Here is a 19,640-nt window from a genome sequence, read left to right on the forward strand (position 1 = left end):
GTGGAACATAGAGCATATCCTACTGTGTGCTTCAAGACTTCTGGGGTGATTTGCTATATTTTGGTCTAAATAGGAATAAAATAAATGTAAAATGTCTCTCTCTTGATGACACTGAAGTAATTCCGTCCTTTTCTTGGGACAGGAGGAGAGATATCGCTTGGATGTCAAGAGGCTTTTGAAGTTTTTAAGAGGGACCATGCTGACATTATAACCATTGAGGACAACAAACAGCTTCTCAAACAGAGGTGAGTGTCACAACAAGATGCAGCTGGAGACAGGCATCTGAGAACACATCATGTATGCGTACAAATGTGTAACTTTACAACAGACATTCCAGTCTTCTAGTAAAAACTTGGTACAGAACCTTGGCCTTTTCTTAATGGGGACATTTCTTACTCAGAAGGCACTGAGTGATGACAGAATAAAAATCTGAATAGAATATGAAAGTAGCATGAGTGATCTTTATGCATCTTTCCTCTGTTTTTGCTATTCTTACCTTCTTAGCCCCATAGAAGCAAAGTGATAAATGGCATTTGTGGTCACAAATTATGTAGAGGAAGTTAGATTCATGTGGCTAAATTGATTACTATGATTTCCACTGTAGAAAACACTTTATCAGCTTCAACACTTAACTGGAGAGTAAACTAGGCGATGTTTAACATATGCTTTTGTCTATTCCTACTAACTTGTTTGCCAAGTGAAGCTTTTCTCTGCCACTTTTGCACTCTAAAATAGAAGTAATACTTTCCTACTATGCATTTATTGTTAATGCTGGGAAAGCACTTGGTACTCTTCTGGTGAAGATAGTGAGAATGGCAAAATATTAAAAACATGAATATTCAGAAAGCCAGTCCTGGACATCTCAGCAATTATAGCATCAATACGTGTCCGTGTCACTTGGCTAACAGTACTGTTTCAGGGTCATTCTTGCAAGTGTCAGCCCTCCTTGTACTGTGGGAGAAATAGGGCATGATGAGATAACAAAAGCAGGTCTTGGGACATACCTTTCTAACTTACATTTCCCCTGACTGGAACTAACTCCTCCTTCTAGTTTCAGAATATGTAGTGGAGATGGGTAGAAGCCACAAAGTTTAAAAGATTTGCTTTCCCTAAAGAACAAAGAGATTCATATCCATGTCTTGGATAACCCCTCTCTAATATGCAGCAGCTGATTGCTAAAATGAGTCCTATGTGAGTGTTGATACCCTTGACCAAGATACTTTTACCCTGCCACTTGCAGTGGATTTTACCAAAGGTACCTCTAGCTCCAAATTTACTGCATTCATGAAAATTGATTTATATCAAGTCCACTCTGTAATTTGAAATGCAGCTTCTGAACTACTAGTTGCATAAAAACTCAGTTACCCAGACAGTGTTCAAATTGCAAGTTAAAAGTGTGTGGACAACAGATATTTAAAGGTTACCATAAATTCCCTTTACATGTAGGCCTCTCATGTTAATATTTTTGTTTATAGTTCATGCATAGCCTTCTTATGGAGAGATCTCTATTGATGTACAAGACACGACCTCTTTACAGCTAACAATGTAGTTGTTGTCTCATCACTATTCCTAATAATATCACCTTTATGCTAGATTTTTTTATTAGAGGAGTATCAGAAATAACCATTTTCCTTTCAATAATAGGGTTAAGTTGTATGTCTTTGTCTTATTTATTTTGTTTGACTGTGATTCATAGTCACAGATGGAATTTGTTGGGCTGTCATAAATTACTACCAAATTTAGTTTATGGTATTATGCCAGTTTGTAAACTGTGCTGTTTGAGAAACAGATGTGAGGCTCATCCAGCTATTGCTGTTTTGAAGGCAGCAACCTATGAATAAGGGCTGGATAGACAGCTGGCCTCAACTTGTCTGTTTAAATCCATCTCTAAACATGAACCAGAGTCAATAGCCAATAGGAGTTTTGCCTAAGTAATTGCTAAGTAATTGATGAGCTTAGTATCTGCCCATGGGAGCTAGGGGAAAGAAAGAGGGAGATCTGTAAACAATCTTCAAGAGACCTGCTTGGGTGCTGTAAATCAACACCAGTGGAAGAAACTTATTTAGAAAAGTCTCACAGACTCTTCAAAGGCTTGTGCCTTCCTTGTGTAATAAGTGGTAAGTGCTGAGGAACCTTCCAGCTGGGGCCATTTACAATTCAACCATGAAAACAAGTGTGCATGAGCATATATGCCGTGACCTGAAATTCCAACTCTTTCTAGTTTTAAAGGAAAATGGACTAACTGAAAAGGAGCAGTTTTCTGAATTCTACCTCCCCAGGGGCAAGCCACATTTCTTAACTTTGTTTTGATGTAATTTGAGTTAAACAGAAAAATAATCTGTGGATTTCCACAGTTACTTTACCCAGACCAAGACTAGTCCAAATCAACTGAAGGATTACTTAACAGTTATGTTTTGTCTCCACACTCAGCAAGATTCGTCTTGTACACATCTGAGTAACAATTCAAAATTTCGTATCGTGTCTAATGTCCTATCAAAAGTCCTGATACAGCAAATAATCCTTCTAGTATTTATTTGCATTTTGCACTGTTAGAATGGAAATTCCTTGTAGAGACCTCAGTTCTCTCAGATAATTTTCAGATTTTGCCATTGTACTTCGAGTTGTCACTATTATTACAGTAGAATACATTTAGTATTTGAAAGTCTATTATATATTCCATTTGCCCTAAAGAGCTTTATATAAATACTGAGTTAAATAAGTGTAGGACAGTAATTATGTCAGCAACTGATGTAAAAGATCAGAAAACTGATAGAAAATGCCTGAAAGGCGAAGGGATCAAGTTCTGGCAGAATATAGTGCATTTTAAGGCTCTGAGGGCAGCTGTTTTTTGAGGACATATGTATATATTACACACTTACTAAGGAACAAGATACAGAGGGAGCAGAATTTTAACAAATAACACTGAAGTGAGCATCACTGCAACATCATGTTGCAACCTAAAAAAGTAACTTCTGATCATTAAAATATTTTGCATACCATGTGAAAAGTTAGTCATTTTAATATAATTAGAAGTGGTTAGTGAATTAATTTAGAAAAATACCTGGTGGGAATTGGTAAACATTGTAATCATGCTTTAAAAAATTATATTTTTGACTATGTAATTATTATTTATTATTTTCATTGCTATCACTCGAAAGCATCCTAGTCATGGAATATATATAATTACACTCAGTTCTGTTCAACTATAGTTCAGAAACACATTCTTTGGTCCCAAAGCACTTGCAGTGTCATCTGTCGTGTATATTGGCAAGATATTTTGTATGTATGTACATGATTTACATTACACCACTCTTAACAATTTGAGATAAATGACTGTGCTCAGAGCTAGAGTATTCTGCATGAGAGTGTACTTTCTGACATTATTCATAATCTCACCATATCTCAGGTTTCACTTTTTAAGATGGGTATAACAATACTTTACTCTGAAGAATGCTGTGAAGAGTATTTGTTTAATTTTGTATATACTTTGGAAATATTAAGTTGTTAAAGTGATTATCATGTTACTCTTATCAAAGAAAATCTCAAATGAAGTATCCATCTTCCTGTGAATAATTTGCTACTTAAATTCAGGCAACTTTTAGACAGAAAAAATTTACCGTGAAAAAAGTATGTAAAAGCACTACTTGCTCTGGACTGAAGGCTAAAAAATGAATATTTGTAGGAGAAATGTAGTTACCAGTGCTAGACTCATCCAGGCCACCAGGATTAACATCACTACTTTTGTAGAAAGGGCCAAGCGATCTTTAACTACCACAAGTGGTCAGAGCCTAGGTTTTCTTTTTCAACACACTCAAGAAATATGTGAGTAAATTAGTTCAGTTGATACTCTGAGAGAAGAAACACCTACTGAATCACCAGCAACATTTCCTGTGGCATGCTAGATTTTCTTTCTTATCTCCTCTAAAAATTGACCAAGCTCATTTTTGCTGTCAAAACACTATCCCAAGATGATAAGGCATCATTCTATGCCTAAATGATATAAATATGACATATTAAGTAACAGGAATGTTGCATATTATAGAAGAAAATTAGTAATATTGTTAAAAGAAAACACCTTTCACTTAGTCTGTATTTATCATTCGTTTACAATTCTTCTACAATTAACTTCCACATTTTTAAAACATCATTCTAGTTTTGATTTGAGGTCCGGCTATTGGAGTAGTACAAAAAAGACGTTTTTTCCAAAACCTGATTCGTTGATTTGTTTCCACCCTGCTCAGACTGCTTCTTGCTTGCTATTTTTAAGTCCTCATGTGGATAGCTTTGGCTTACATCAGTGTGTGAGTAGTTGAATATCATTTGAGTATGTGCATTTACACAAAGACTCCCCACAGAAGAACAAAGTAACTTAGTTTTGTCATAGTTTCTTATTTTTCTGTTTGAGAAGTTTCTCAGTGAAGTGTGAAATGTATTCAGGGTATAGATTTTCACATAGCACAAATAGTGATTCTTGTGAGCAAATTACTCAAAGGTTGAAATTTGAAATTTCCTGATAAACAGAAGTTCTGATACTATCAAACATTTTGTTTTGACTTTGCTTGGATTTGTTCATCTTTCAAGTTTTAAATGGTAGTAAGTTGAAACATTGCATATAATTTAGCGTTTTAAAAATAATATTTTAGTTTAATACGAGTATTTAAGAAATCCAGTCATTAGAATTGAAATAGCATTATCAGAAGAATTTAGAATGTAAAATACATTTCTTTTGTCTTTCCAGTTAACCTATTTGTTAAGTTCAGAATGCTTTGTTTTAGACCAGATTATCTTTTCTGTTGGAAAATTGTTTCTAGCTAATTCTACGTGCAAATAATAAATCTTTTGTAATTACCCGAATCAGCTTGAATCAGTACTGAATCAGTGATTTGCAAGCAAAAAATAACCTGAATCATTTAATATTTCACTGTGAATAAATAATTTAACTAGTTGTGCCTGTGAGTAATCCTATATCATTATGCTTCTGTTACCAGGTTTGCTGAAGCTAAATCCCTTGGAGAAAAAGTAAATGAAGTGAGAAATAAAATAAGTGAGTACTTTTCAACTTCATTTTATATCTGTAGTTAATGTAAACTCACAGCATTCGGAGGATATGGGGAGAGACTCTAGTTTCTAAAGAATCTGTATATATCTAGTATTTTCGGTAAGATTGTAGTAGTAATTTTATGTACCAGTTTTGATTATTACAAACACCATGATCTGAAAAACAAAACTGTTCTTTACTTGATAGGTTGTGTGAAATTTTTTAAAGGGAGAAGTTAAGATATTGACTTTGGATTTTCTGAATTTTATTGAGATAAAAGAATCTAAAAATATCATCTCAAATTGTGAAATCTTTGGATAAAGGATTGTATGTTCTTTACCTATATATTTTTACAGCTTCTGATAAAAGAAGTTCTCATTGTTGAATTGCTCCTGTGCACTGCCTTTGTATAGATTAATTGGAGGGATTCTGTGGAGTGCTCGAACTGGATAGGCCTTTTTTTCAATTTTTGTTTTAGGATCACAGTAGCATATGCCTGGCTTCCCATTAGGCTTCCAGTTTCAGCATATCCAAAGCAAAAAATCACTTATAGAAACATTCAGCCCTCAGCTGGGTCTTCCCCAATACTTATACCAGCCTGTGGTGTGTTCCTTGGTGATTTCTGAGTTAGTTAATTCCAACCCAGTTGGTGCTTTCCTGATGACTGACTATTCAACCTCTCCATCAAATGTGAAGAAGCACAGTTTTATGTTCTAGACCAAAAGTCCTTGGAGATCAGGCCACTGTCCTCCTGTATGCACGTATTCTAGTGAACCAAGTCTCTTCAAGCTTCCAGACACAGGCGCAGGGGGCCGTGAGGGACTAGTTTTAAAGGTAATCTACCATTCACATTCAATGGTGTAGCTTCTGCTGTAGGTTTCCGTTGCCTTCCCTATCTCCCTTTTACTAAGGAACTTGCCAGCTGCAGAGGTATATAGCTGGCGAAGGAAGTATATGCAGTATATTTAGAATTATGTCATTTGTGAAGATTCAGCCATACACAGACATCTGCAGGCACTGTCAGTGGGAAAAGGTATGATTGTGAACTGTCAAATCGTCTCGAAGTCCCCACTGTCTTTATTTGCTACCATCTCCCATAATTTTCTGGTCTGTAATAGAAAGCACAAGTAATTTCTTAGCCTGAATGAGTTAGAGAGAGACTCAGCAGTAGATGCCAAATTTCTTTCTCTTCCTGAAGCTGAAACCCATTTTGGAGCGGGCATAGTACCTACAGTACACCAGCAGTAAGTACTCAGAAACAAGCACATCTTTCTCAGTGCCAGGGACTGTAATATTGCTACTTGAGGACAGAAGCCCTAGCAGCCAATTGCATGCACCTTATATTTGTTGCAAACATCTTAAGGGGAAAACAAGTGCCTACAGGATGTGGGAGGCGGTACAAGAAATGATGGGAGACATGACAGTTCTGAAGGTACCACTTGTTCGGCCATGACTTGGGTGGTCTGGAAATCCATTCAGATTTGCAGGGGTCTACTGTGGCAGTCCTCAAAACTAAAGTAACAAATCAATACAGACATAGCTTTGGAAGCTTTGTTTCATAGATCCCAGTAGAATCTAAAGCAAATCTTTGGTTTGGGCTTTTTTGTTCCCAAAAATATAGACAGAACTTTTGAACACTACAGTGCAATAAAGTATGGATTTTACTGCAATTAAAAGCGTCTGTTTTAAAATTTGGTTTTGGTGAAATTCTTAAGTGTTAGACATGGAGCACTTAATGGACTAGATTTGGGGGGCATGGATGATACAAAAATCTGAGTGCATATTTTATGTATATATATAAATGATACTGGAACAAAACATAACAGCTGTAGAGCAAATCGGTAGTGCTGTACTGAACTTGCCAGTGTATATATGCCTCCTATAGGAAACTGTAATATCTTGTAGACAACATGAATATTGAAGAGCTCCTTTAAAAATAGAACTAGAAACATCTCTGTAATTCTAAAGAAAAGGTATACAAAATGACACATTCTGGTTTTGTTTTGCTGTTTAAAATACAGTTACAAGTTAAATGGTTTCAAGTTGAAAGATGAGTTTCATTTGTCTCCATTTTTTTATTTCAGTAGTAAAATGGAGAAATAATCTTTTCATTTTGGCACCCACAGAAAATATTTTACTCATGTAGCCCTACTGTATGAGCAAGAGATTCCATCCACATTGAGTCCTTTCATAGGTATCTGTCTGTTGATTTAGGCAAATTATGCAGATGTATGCTCCGTGGATGTTTTCTAAATGCCAGTGTCTGAGGCATGCCAGTGTCTGAGGCTTGAGAAGGATCGTAGTCTGCACTCCTTCCTTGAATTCTTTCTGTGTAATTTTATGCCACATATGAAAATTCGCACTCTGGTTTTATAAATATTGTATTTTACTCAGTTATTCTTTTCTCCTGTACAGGCATTGATTGTAGTTGTTAATAGATCTGCTTATTAGCACATCTCTAGCAATAATTAAAACTTCAAATCAAGAATGACACTTTCTAGCTTCTTTAGGTTAGCCAATGCAATAGCACTACTTTACACAGTTTAGTAGCCTGAAACAATTTTTCAGTTAAGTGTGGTTTATCATAGCATGCGTACTCAGAAAACCATTAAAGATGCCACGTAAGGTTGCTAGCCTGCCAAATTTATACTGAAAACCTGATAGGGGGAATAAGAGTCATCTGTGGCCTGCAACTAGATCTTTAGTTTACTTTTTATTGTTGTTTTGGTTTTCTTAAGCATTCCTGGCTGCCTTGTGCACAATCAAGAACAGATTCCATCAATATCAGTTTCTGTTATTTCTAAGCTATACTTAACAGTATACAACTATGCACCACAGAGGTCATAGGGGAAGCCACTTCATGCAATGTAGAGCCCATTTCATGCGGTCTGATTATGTTCTGAGACATTGACAGCAGTTGGCTGTAACTTGTATGTCATAAATATCCTTTCATTCTTACTTTGAAAATATTAGAGTGTTTTGCAGTAAAAAATACGCAAAATACTCCAACCACTTCTCAAATACACTCGAATTTCAAAAATACATTGGGAAGCTGGTGCTGAGCAAATAAATTTGCAATAATATTTTTGATGTAGGCTTCTGTTGGTATTATTGCTTCACAGAATCACAGAGTTGGTAAGGTTGGAAGAGACCGCTGGAGATCATCTAGTCCAACCCCCTGCTCAAACAAGGTCACCTGGAGTATGATAGACAGGGTTGCATCCAGGTGGCTTTGAATATCTTCAGAGAGAGAACCTCTTTGGGCAACCTGTTCCCATGCTCTTTAACTCTCACAGTCATAGAATCATAGAATCAGTAAGGTTGGAAGGGACCTCTGGAGATCATCTAGTCCAACCCACCTCCTCAAGCAGGGGCACCTAGAGCATGGTAGACAGGGTTGCATCCAGGCAGGCCTTGAAGATCTCCAGAGAAGGAGACTCCACAACCTCTCTGGGCAACCTGTGCCAGTGCTCCATCACTCTCACAGGGAAGAAATTCCCCCTCATGTTCAGGCAGAACTTCCTGTGCTTCAATTTCTGCCCTTGCCTCTTGTCCTGTCACACAGGACAAATGAAAAGAGTTTGTCCCTGTCCACCTGACACTCTCCCTTCAGGTACTTATACACATTGATAAGATCCCCCCTCAGGCTTCTCTTCCCTGGGCTGAAGAGGCCCAGCTCTCACAGCCGTTCCTCATAGGGCAGATGCTGCAGCCCTCTGATCATCTTCGTAGCCCTACGCTGGACTCTCTCCAGTAGCTCCACATCTCTCTTGTCCTGGGGAGCCCAGAAGTAGACACAGTACTTGAGATGAGGCCTCCCCAGGGCTGAGTAGAGGGGCAGGATAACCTCCCTTGACCTGCTGGCAACAGTCGTCCCAGTGCAGCCCAGGATACCACTGGCCTTCTTGGCCACAAGGGCACATTGCTGGCTCATGGTCAACCTGTCATCCACCAGTACTCCCAGGTCCTTCTCCACAGAGCTGTTCTCCAGCAGGTCAGCCCCCAGCTTGTACTGGTGCCTAGGGTTATTTCTCCCTAGGTGCAGGACCCTGCACTTGCCCTTGTTGAACCTCAGGAGGTTCCTCTCTGCCCAACTCTCCAGCCTGTCCAGGTCTCTCTGAATGGCAGCACAGCCCTCAGGTGTATCAGCCACTCCTCCCAGCTTGGTATCATTGGCAAATGTGCTGAGGTGGTGCTCTGTCCCCTCATCCAGATCATTGATGAAGAAGTTGAACAGGATGGGACCCAGTACTGAGAGCCCTGGGGAACGCCACTAGGCACAGGCCTCCAGCTAGACTCCACACCACTGATGATGACCCTCTGAGCTCTGCCTTTCAGCCAGTTCTCAATCCACCTCACTGTCTACTCCTCTAACCCACACTTCCTGAGCTTCTCTAGGAGGATGTTATGGGAGACAGTGTCCAAAGCCTTGCTGAAGTCAAGGTATACAACATCCACTGCTCTGTCCTCCTCACATTCAGGCAGAACTTCCTGTGGTTCAGTTTTTGCCCATTGCCTCTTGTCCTGTCACATGAGACAACTGAAAAGAGTTTGTCCCCGTCCTCTTGACACCCTCCCTTCAGGTAATGATACACATTGATAAGATCCCCCCTCAGTCTTCTCTTCTCCAGGCTTCTATAAAAAGATAAAGGATAGAGGATCAGCACAGACACTTGGACATGCTCCTTTAATATATAGAAACGCTCTTAGACCAATCCTCAATTTTAGAACTTACTACCTGGTTAGTTTGCCAGAATTTAGTTTCATTAATTCTGGACATCCTACATAATCTGTCAGTTTTCTTGGAGGCTGTTCAGGGGGCTGTGCTGAGATGACTCATTATCAGTCTTTTCTCGATTTTGTAAATTATTTCTTTATGACTGAGGTGTTTGTGAAACAAAACTGATGCTGTAGTTTCAGTTAAGAAATTGGAGGCCCTTGCTCAACATAAACATAGCAGTATCTTCGAGAAGGGCTGGATCTGTCTTTAGGAAAGCCTGAAGGCTGAGCTGGAGGTTCATTCACAGGTCTATCACATGAGGCATCTTAGCCTTAGGGACACATTGCAGAGCATGGCAAGGCTGCAGAATTAAGCTGTTTCTGTAAACTTTTACTGTCTAAGCCTGCCTGCTGTCAACTACACTGCAGATCCAGATAGACCCTTCCTTATCATCTGCGTATCAGTATGACACTGAACTTTGCTCACTGACCAGGAAAGGCTAGTCCTGTTCTAATCACTGTCAAGGAAAAGTTAGAAGAGCTTTTCAGCTTACAGCTGTGCTATTTTTGAGAAAGTGTCTTTTTTTTTTTTTTTTTTTTTTTTTTTTTTTTTTTTTACTTTGGAAAGTAATGGCAAGTAATTATTTATTAAAATAGTTATTATACTTCAGAAAGTAATTTTTAAAGAATATGCTTAATCTGGTAACAATGAAAGAATTGTAACACCTCATTTTTGTTAGTATAGTCACAGATTCAATACATACTATTTACTATTCTACAACAAGATGACTATCATAGAAGAGCAAATTTATGTTGTCATGATGATCACCATGACCAGCAATTTCTGCATGAGGAAAATGATGCTTATGGAGCTATATAAAGAGCTTGCAGTGACCAGTATCCACTGCATGGACAAGTTTGGAAGGGACTAACTATTGCAATCTGGAAGCTGACTACCGCAGACATCAGTAGTCTTCAATAGTCTTCAATTAATCTGGTTTGACAAGTTAACTCTTGGTAGTGTAGTATCATAGGTTTATAAGGTGATTCACTGAGGTGCAGGAAACATAGCTAGTATAACTGACGTAATAGATGATTTTGAGAGAACAGACTTTCTAAACTGTGCTGAGAATGTCAATATGCAATGTGTGATGGCCAAAAATGTGTGTATGTATTCCAACTGCAAAGAACTCAGTCATTATGCAGGCCCTGGCTGACCCACAGAGGTAGATTCATGAGCAACATCAAGGAATATCCAGGGCAATATTTGACAACAGAGTGCTGCTAAGACAGGGCATTGACCTGTCAGGGTTAACAGGAGCTTTACTTCTAGCGTGTGGTTATAAGCAAAATATTTTTGCCCCTATTACCAAAAAATTCTGTGTGGAAGCATTCTGGTAGTAAGGAGAGGAAGTCTACATCTGAACAAATTGCAAAGCTCTGAATGATTACAAAGAACTCTTGAGTGCTGTTTCATTGGTAAATGAATAAATATTGTTCTCAGTGACAATTAAGCCAATACATTCATTCAGAATTTAGTGACTAAAAGACTGCTCATACACAAGAATGTGCTAAACACATGCATGTTAGATGCATCTAAAATTAGAAAAGATTTCCAGTTCATCCTCATAGATGGTTTTTTGTCTTGATGTATTTATATCGCTATTAGGGCTACTTTTTCCTAAGAAAAAAGAGGTACTAAATGGTATTTAATGCCCAAAGGGAGGCAGCTGTTGTTTTTAGTCTGTCCAGAAATCAGCTAACATTATGACTGAAGCTGGGAGAGGAAGAGCCAAACTCATGTGGGAGTAATAACTGTGTGAGGAAACAGGCACTCTCGGAATGAAAAAGGGCAGGTGTGTGGATTATGTGTGCATGATGTTGATGATGCAGCTATATCCGTAGGAATGCTGAGATGTTGTACTGCTCTGCCTCATTTCAAGCTTTGATTTTAGTGCACAAGATCAGGATATCAACAGCAATGATAATCTTTAATGAGGACATGTCCTGGTATTGCCAAGCATGATTATTCAAGAGTCAATTTAATTTGCTTGCAAGTCATTCAAACAATTGTCATTACATATCACAGTTAGTGGCGTGCTACACTGAAATGATGAGGACTAGAAGACAGCGAGGACAAGAAATAATAGCAGTCAAAGAAAATATTGACCTTGATTCTCTGCCTTGTATCTTGCACTGTCATTTCTGTGAATGCAAAGTAGATGTAAAACCTAATGAGAACCTTGGTAAGATAAAACTTGCATCAGACTTCCTCATGCATGACCATGATAGAGTTTTAGTCTATATGACTGTGGAACTTTATTTTGATATAAAATGAACAGGCAGATTTTAAAAGTGGAGATTAAAATGATTGTATAAGAGCCTTGTTCCAGTGATGGCAAGTTTTAAATTCACAAAAGACACATAATCTCTGATTATGGCTGCTGCTTCTGCTTATTCATTTCTGTATTTATGCATTGCAGTATGTAGTCTTTCTGCCTGGAAACCTCTGGGAAGGAGCAGTATCCTGAATTAGGGATGGAGAGCAGTAAACCTGAAATTTGTGTTGTTGCTTTATTAAGTATGGTGAGTTCCTGCTTGTAGTTCCGCAGTTTTCTTACTTTGGTCAGACAGCATTTTCTCTCTCTTTCTTCTTCCATAGCCTGTTTCTTACAACCACTTTTCCACATATACATAGATATACTCTTACACTGAGAGAAAAAAGTGATTATAAAGCAATGACACAAGACAGTTACAAAATATAAAAACAATAATGAAAATATGCTTGCATAGGTATATTGGTAGCTATTGCTAATTTTTTAGCATTTGATGGTATCAAATTATTTTCCTCTTTAATTAAATAAATACCTCATTGATTAACTCCTCCACTCACGTTTATCTGGCACATTTTCATATTTGACTGACTTTTACTACACATCATAGCACAAATGAAAGACATGAGTCTGCAGTCTTATCTTACTGCCTACAAGAAATTATTTAATGGGAGTGTCAGGTTAAGAATTATTTTGGAATAGTCACTATCTCTCTATGGAGATGGGCTATTTTAAACACCAAAGTAAGAATATTTTGTGCAAGGTTTATAATTGTACCTGTACAGCTTTATCAAGGGAATTGATATAAATGTTTTTTGAATAGATAAGAACTGCAATGAGAAAGAATGATGTTTTTCAGGCAGAAATGGTCTGAGAGCAGTATATTAGCTCAGTTTTAAATCTATGTTATTTTAGCTTCACTTGCTGTCATGAATTACTTACTTTGAGAAGGACAAACAAATTACTTAAGAAATAGAATCCCAAAGATGATTGTAGGAATATTATGTATATTTCAGGCCATGATTATATGGATTTAAAGAGATGAGGGAAGTCATGCATGAGCCAGAACAGTTTTAAAACTTTTACTGAAGAGGTATATGTACTTAGAAAGGGTATAATTTTTCTGTTGAAATGGAACCTTAATTAAATGCAAGCATTGTGATGATTTGCTGTGTAACAAGAAAATTCATCCAGATCAATCCATTGCTTTCTTAAAGTTCAGTATTATCAGTAGTATTATTTATTGATTTTATGTTAGTATAAATGTTCTAAGTCAGAGATGTTAGCTCAGTGGACATTGTTTCAGCCACATATGAAGTGAGACTCTGAAGTGGGAAATCATTGTGCTTTGAAATCTGTTCCATTTTCCAGTGTAACATTCTGAAACACGTATCTTTTATGGAAATTAACACTGAGACTTTAGAGTTGCTGATTAGTATAATTCACATTTCTATTTTGATTCCAGAAAGTCTCAAATACTTATGCAGTCTTTTATCTGATATATATGCTCAGTGAGTTTTACTGGAAATGACTAGCATAGAAGAAAAATCATAGAATTGGGTTTAGAAAGGCATTGAGAAACTCTAAGAAGAAAAAAAGTTACATTCCAGAGACAAATCTGTTTCAAATGAGATGCAAACAACTCATAAATAAATTATTTCAGTATGAAGATTTAATGAACAGATAACTCAGTAATATCATTCCACAATGTTTCATTCTTCAGGTAGCTTAGTATGAATTGCTGTTCTCAGCAAAGACCTTTAAATTCCATGCAACAAATCTTGAATTCTTCACTCAAGAAAAACTCCAGCTGAGGTCAGTTTGAGTTCTACTTGCATCAGGATTAAGAAGAAATTCTGAAAATATTTCCAGATTTGGCTTTATCATTGTTGTTTTAGTTGATAAAAAGCAACAAGCATTAGGTATAGTACCAACATAAATAGAGAAATAAAAGCCCTTATATTTTGAAATACATCACAATATATTCTGTCTCTGAGATTGCCAAAGCTTCCTTCTTGAGCTGCATTCATAATTTCACTAAGCATATGATACTGCTGAGGCTGCTCAGCCTTCTGCTGATGTGGACAGCAGTCCATCGTTCTGCACTCGGTCAGTTTAGGGTTGTCCTCTGTTTAAAAGGTAACGTAAGAGCTACTGCTGTGAACTACAAATACTATTCTTTGTGAACTACAGTATGTCTATAAAAATTAGGAGGAAAGGGGTTACTTTTCTAAAACTGTTCTTTGAGGCATGCTCATATGTACAGTCACAACCCATCCTTTTATTTTGTCCTGCCAAAGTTTCTAAATTTGTAGATATGCAGAGATTGGCAGGAACAGGCAGATACTACATGTAACTCTTACAGCATGTAGCGGGACAAATGTTATATGTCTGCTGATCAGGTTGGCTGAGGTGAGATGTGTAAGGATGTGTATGTAGATGGTACCTCTCAAAGAAAAACTGTCATAAATAAGTAGCCCTTTTTTTTTTGGTTCTGATTTTCTTTGTTTCTTTCACTTAATCTTTTATTCTATTTCAAACCTGTCCTCTTATTCCAGAAACAGGGATATAATAATCCAGCATCAAGGGGAAGAACAGGCCATTTCTATGGCATGTTTTTAATTGATATATTTAACTGATTTCTATAATGTTCATCAGAAGTGTCTCTCATACTGAACAATTTAAAACAATGGTTAAGTGAGTATCATGGGGATACTCAGCAATTAGGAGTAGCTAGTCTCAGAAGTCTGAGCTTCTCTGCTGATGCTTAAGAGGAATGTTGATAATGATCATATTTTCAAGAAAAGAGAAGAAAAGAAAGATGCAGCTGTGACATAGCTCTTTAAAAAGTCACCGTGGTTTGTAACAATATTACAATATTGTAATTGCTGAAAAATTATAATGCAGACTAACTTCTCTAACCATGCATCTCGTTACCAAATTTCCAATACCTGTCAATGGCTTAGCATTTGCAGTGTCCCAACACGAAGAGATTCTGTGGACTGGAAATTAATTTCTACTTGATAAAATTAGTTGCTTATTAGGTATAGGAATTAACATGTGTTAAGGATATAACAGAAAATACTGTAGCAAAGTGAAGGACTATTTTAAATAATAAAATAGGTAATTTCTGAATATCTCAGTCTTTTTGAATCACCTCTGCTGGTGTTCAGGAATGACATAATAGGTATGGTGTGTTGTTTTTCAAGTGCTTTTTCTTATTGTACAAGCAAATGTTTCATTTTACAGAGATATTGTATACTACTCTTAAACATTATGCAAAACATTATGCAACATTTTGTGTCATTAGAGAAGAACTCACATGTAAAGCAAGAGAATTTGCTATTTTATCATCTTCTTAAATCAGAAATGGACATTCTTGATTTAGAGAAGCTCCCTGGGAACCAACCATTAGCATATCCAACAATACTTGATATTTTAAAAGTAGGACTCCCAGATTTCCTTCCCAAACAGAAGTCTGTGTGGTGTAACATGTTTAGGATATGCTGGGCATGCTGCGCAAATGTTCAGTTGCATGACTGCATCAGTGCAATCCACCTAGCACATTCTCTAGGTGCCAAACTTGCTCTATGTGCACAAGTGAATCTACAAAGTGTGCTCTGCATTCTGCGTGCATTTAATAATGATTATTGGGTACAAGATTTCTGGCTGCCTGGCAGCTACTACCAGAGCTGAACTGCTGAATACCTGAGAAATTCCAGATGAGGAGACAAATTAGTGATCTATAACAAGTCAAAACAGTAGTTTACCATGAGAAGTAGCAGATTTGACAAGTACACATTAGTGCAGAATGAAAGCTCTTCGAAAAAAAGAGATTGCCTGGGAGCTGCTTCACCACTTCTGGTGCAGCTTTGGGCTATAGTCAAAAATTAAGCCTTAATGCATTTCCAATGGTTTCTTTTCTGCTGGGAAGGTGCATGTGGCAGATATGCTCTGCTGCTTAACAGGGAGTCAGTCTTGGTCTCAGGACACAACAGTAGTTTCAGTGAAAGGAAAACAATTCTACCATACTTCATCTCAGGTGTGCAGCTATGCTGTTTACTCCTGAGGGATGTCATTTATGACTAACATAATGAAGCAGATGATTGGCTCTGCAAAACCTGCAGCCATCTGTGAGAAAAACAACAGAGAACAACAGGCCACAGGGACAAACAGTCCCCCAGATGTAATTTCCCAGCTGGGACGTTATTCAACGTGGCCCAGTGCCTAGAAGCCCCAGTCTGTTTCTGATCTCTAGGTCAGTTTCAAAGTAGTTTTGTAATAAACTAGGCATGTTTATGTGTCCACCAAAAATAGCAGTAGCTGTTAAAGTTGAAACCATTCAGCATGGCTGACACAATCTTCAGATTCCTTCTCTTCGATTTCTTGGCCCAACGGTTTTGCAACATAATACTGAAAAAAGCATAGTTCCTGTGTGTATTTGTTTTGGACAGATATCTAATCATCATGCCATATGATTGCAGTTTGGGAATCTTTTATTTTTTTTTAACGTTGCATTTTGATATTTGGAAACATGAAATTAAAAACACAGAAAGACTGCTGAGTTTCTGCAGATTTTGTTTCTTAACCAACTTTTCACCATCTGCAGTTTGTTCTTTGCTAGAAATGTGATTTACTTCGCTTTGTAGGATGCTACTTCTTATTCTTCTGTTTGGTTACAGCCATTTATGTTCATTTCTCTTCTTTCTGTAATGGAATATCACTTACCTTCACCCTGATTCTGCTAGGCTTCTCTTCCTACTCAGCTCATTACAGCCATGATTTCTGAGATTCAGGTTAGCCAGGAATCTGTAGAGCGCAAGATATGTGAAGGTTGTGATCTCAAACAGTGTCTTTCATACAGTCTTCTCTCTCAAAGTGCTGTAATGTGGAATAGATGTCATGCATTTCTCCTAGGGTTGCTAGATAGCTGCTTAATGGTAACTGGTTGCTACCATCTTAGGACACCCTCAGAGCTGTGATGAGAGTACCCTCCATGATCTATTTTTTTGTTCCAGGAGGAGCTAGCTGACTCGTACTAAAAAGCAATGAATGACAGGTATATATATTTATTTCTCACTGGCAATTCAGTGGAATGTTCATGTTACTAAGCTCATTGTTCATTCACAGTGTTGACAGTGAATAGGAATAATCAATTACTGCCTTGTTTGTAATCAACAAACATATTTTCAATGTATGTGAGAATTTGTGCTTAGAATCCCAAGGGCAGTCATTATAAAGTAGCACAGGAGCAGGACTCACATTATGGAACTGTTGGAATTGCGCGGTTACATTTACTTAGAAACTTTACGTTTACTTAAAACTCATGATTAAGCAACAAAAAATAAAGTAATATCTTTAGATCAATGACAGTCCACAGAAACTGGTAGTGAGATGTGTAGACAAGTAGGAAAACCAGATGACAATATAAATCCATTACAATAACTTGTGAAGTATTACTCTACTTTTCTGAAATCAGGAGAGACATTCAGTCTTCATTATACTTACTATATGCAATGTAAATCTCATAGGTCAGATTCTTATCTCACTTGGGACATATATCTAGACTGATAGCAACTATAACAGAGCTGTCTGTTCTGCTACTGCTCCAGCTTGGGGCCATGAGTGGCAATTGTCAGAAAAGACTGAAGGAACGATGTCAGTGCTATGTGCCTGTCAATCCTTAGCTGAAATAGGATGTCTTTCCTGCTCTCACTTAGAGTAGAGACTGAAAAGAGAAGCAGGGAGCACTAGCAGTTTTTTGGCAGCCTTTCTCCTTTTTCTAGAAACCCTGTAAGAACAGGATATAAGATACCACCTTCAGTAGTGTAAATTTGTCTTTGCAGCAACAGTAAGGAAATTCTAAAATGGACTTATTTTGGCAGATCATTAGGCTTCAGGGGGCGATGCATGTGTTTATGCCAATGCTAAATATTGCCCATTGTTTCAGAGTAGCTTACATGTGTTTGTTTTTACTTTCAAATAATAGGCAATGCCTTTGGGTGACAGGGCATAGGCTGAATGCACCCTTGGAAAGAGAAAACATGAGTTGTCAAATGATATATTTAGAAAATACTAAACTGAATCAATTAATTTGAGCAGCTCTATTATGCTCCCCCAGTGTGCTGTTCATTAAACAGAGGAACTTTATTAGTATAACAATCATTCCACATCCTAAGATGTTAATGTTTTCTTTGGATTTGAGTTAGAATCTGAATATGTAGCAAACATTTTTGTTTTCTAATTATAACAAATGATGTTCTGTTCTTTAGAAACAGAATTATTTTCAGGGGAAAATATTATGCTCAGGAGGAATGCGAGTAAACACATTTTACTTAGGAGTTTCACTAGAACAGCTAAAAGCAAATGGACTCAAGCTCATTGGATTTTTTTTAAGCTATGAACTGCCATGTCTATAAATTTAGAAAGTTTGTAAACCAGAGATTTTCTGCTCACCGACTGACTGCACACTGAAAACAGGAAGTCATCGCTGAATTGCTTCACTACATTTTACTGTTTCATTAAGCTAATAAGTTTTGATGTAACCAGTCTATTCACTTTGCTCTTTAAGAGAAAAGAGGCAAGGTGACAGTTACTGGTATTGTTTTTAAAATTTTGAACACCCATTCTTATTCTGAGTCTGTCGCCCCAAAACCTTGACATGCCCTCAGAACACATTAGCAGCTAAGCAGCTCCAGCACCTTAATTTTTTTTTAACTTACTTAATTGTGAATTTAGTGGCATATCTGTCAGATTCTTAATATCCATCTAAGTGTGTCGCATCTGACCAGAAACCACACAGCAGTATGATTTTAATTCCGGGACAACTATTTGCTGGGTAAGCCAGCAAAATCCTAAAGTAGTGTGAAACTGAAGTATACAGTGAAGCCTGGAAGTCTATAGTTAATTTTGTTTTGGGCAGTCCTGGCCAGAGAGAACATCACAGAATGAAACTAGACATCAAATTGGTGCATAGATAATACAAAGCCGCAAAGGCAGTATTTTAACCAAAAAAAAGTCTGTGTCTATGTCATACTTAGATATGTTCACTCTCTGTTCAAATTATTAATTGAGACCAATGTATTATTATCAGAAAATTTATTGGAGGAAAAATTCTTTATCTTTAAATTTCCCTGTTCTTGCTCTAATGTCCTGCCATTTGTTTTCTATGCTTTTTAAATTTTGTCATTAAAAAAAAGGAACTGCATACAGAGCTGTTCCTCTGACTTTATTTCCTTATTCTTTCTCTTGACACTAAATTCTCAGAAGTAATCAAGAGATAAGTTATATTTAGTCAAATGTAGACGCATCCAGAGCAATAAAAACTGCTCTGCAATAGCAGTCTTAAGACTAAAGTGAATTCACAGATTATGATTCCTTATCCATATGGCATTTCTTTCAGTCCTGCTTTTGGGGCCATCTTAATATTTAAATCATGGACAAATAGACATGATAAACAACTGAGCAACAGTTTCCAGATGTGCATCATTTCTGTCCTCTTTACAGCATATGAAAAGAAGATAGCTGCACAGAATTTTCACTAACTTTGG

The 19,640-nt window shown here is 37.2% G+C and overlaps 1 protein-coding gene across 1 annotated transcript in view; it reads left to right on the forward strand.

The window, feature by feature from the left end:
• KIF6 (kinesin family member 6) overlaps nucleotides 1-19,640 on the forward strand; it is a 183,676-nt gene that overhangs the window by 126,366 nt on the left and 37,670 nt on the right. The window contains exons 14-15 of the mRNA XM_062573606.1: nucleotides 143-245; nucleotides 4,989-5,044. Of these exons, the coding sequence (XP_062429590.1) occupies nucleotides 143-245; nucleotides 4,989-5,044 (159 nt within the window). The remainder of the gene's footprint in view (nucleotides 1-142; nucleotides 246-4,988; nucleotides 5,045-19,640) is intronic.

Source organism: Rhea pennata, chromosome 3 (genome assembly GCF_028389875.1).
Source record: "Rhea pennata isolate bPtePen1 chromosome 3, bPtePen1.pri, whole genome shotgun sequence".
Taxonomy (NCBI): Eukaryota; Metazoa; Chordata; class Aves; order Rheiformes; family Rheidae; genus Rhea; species Rhea pennata.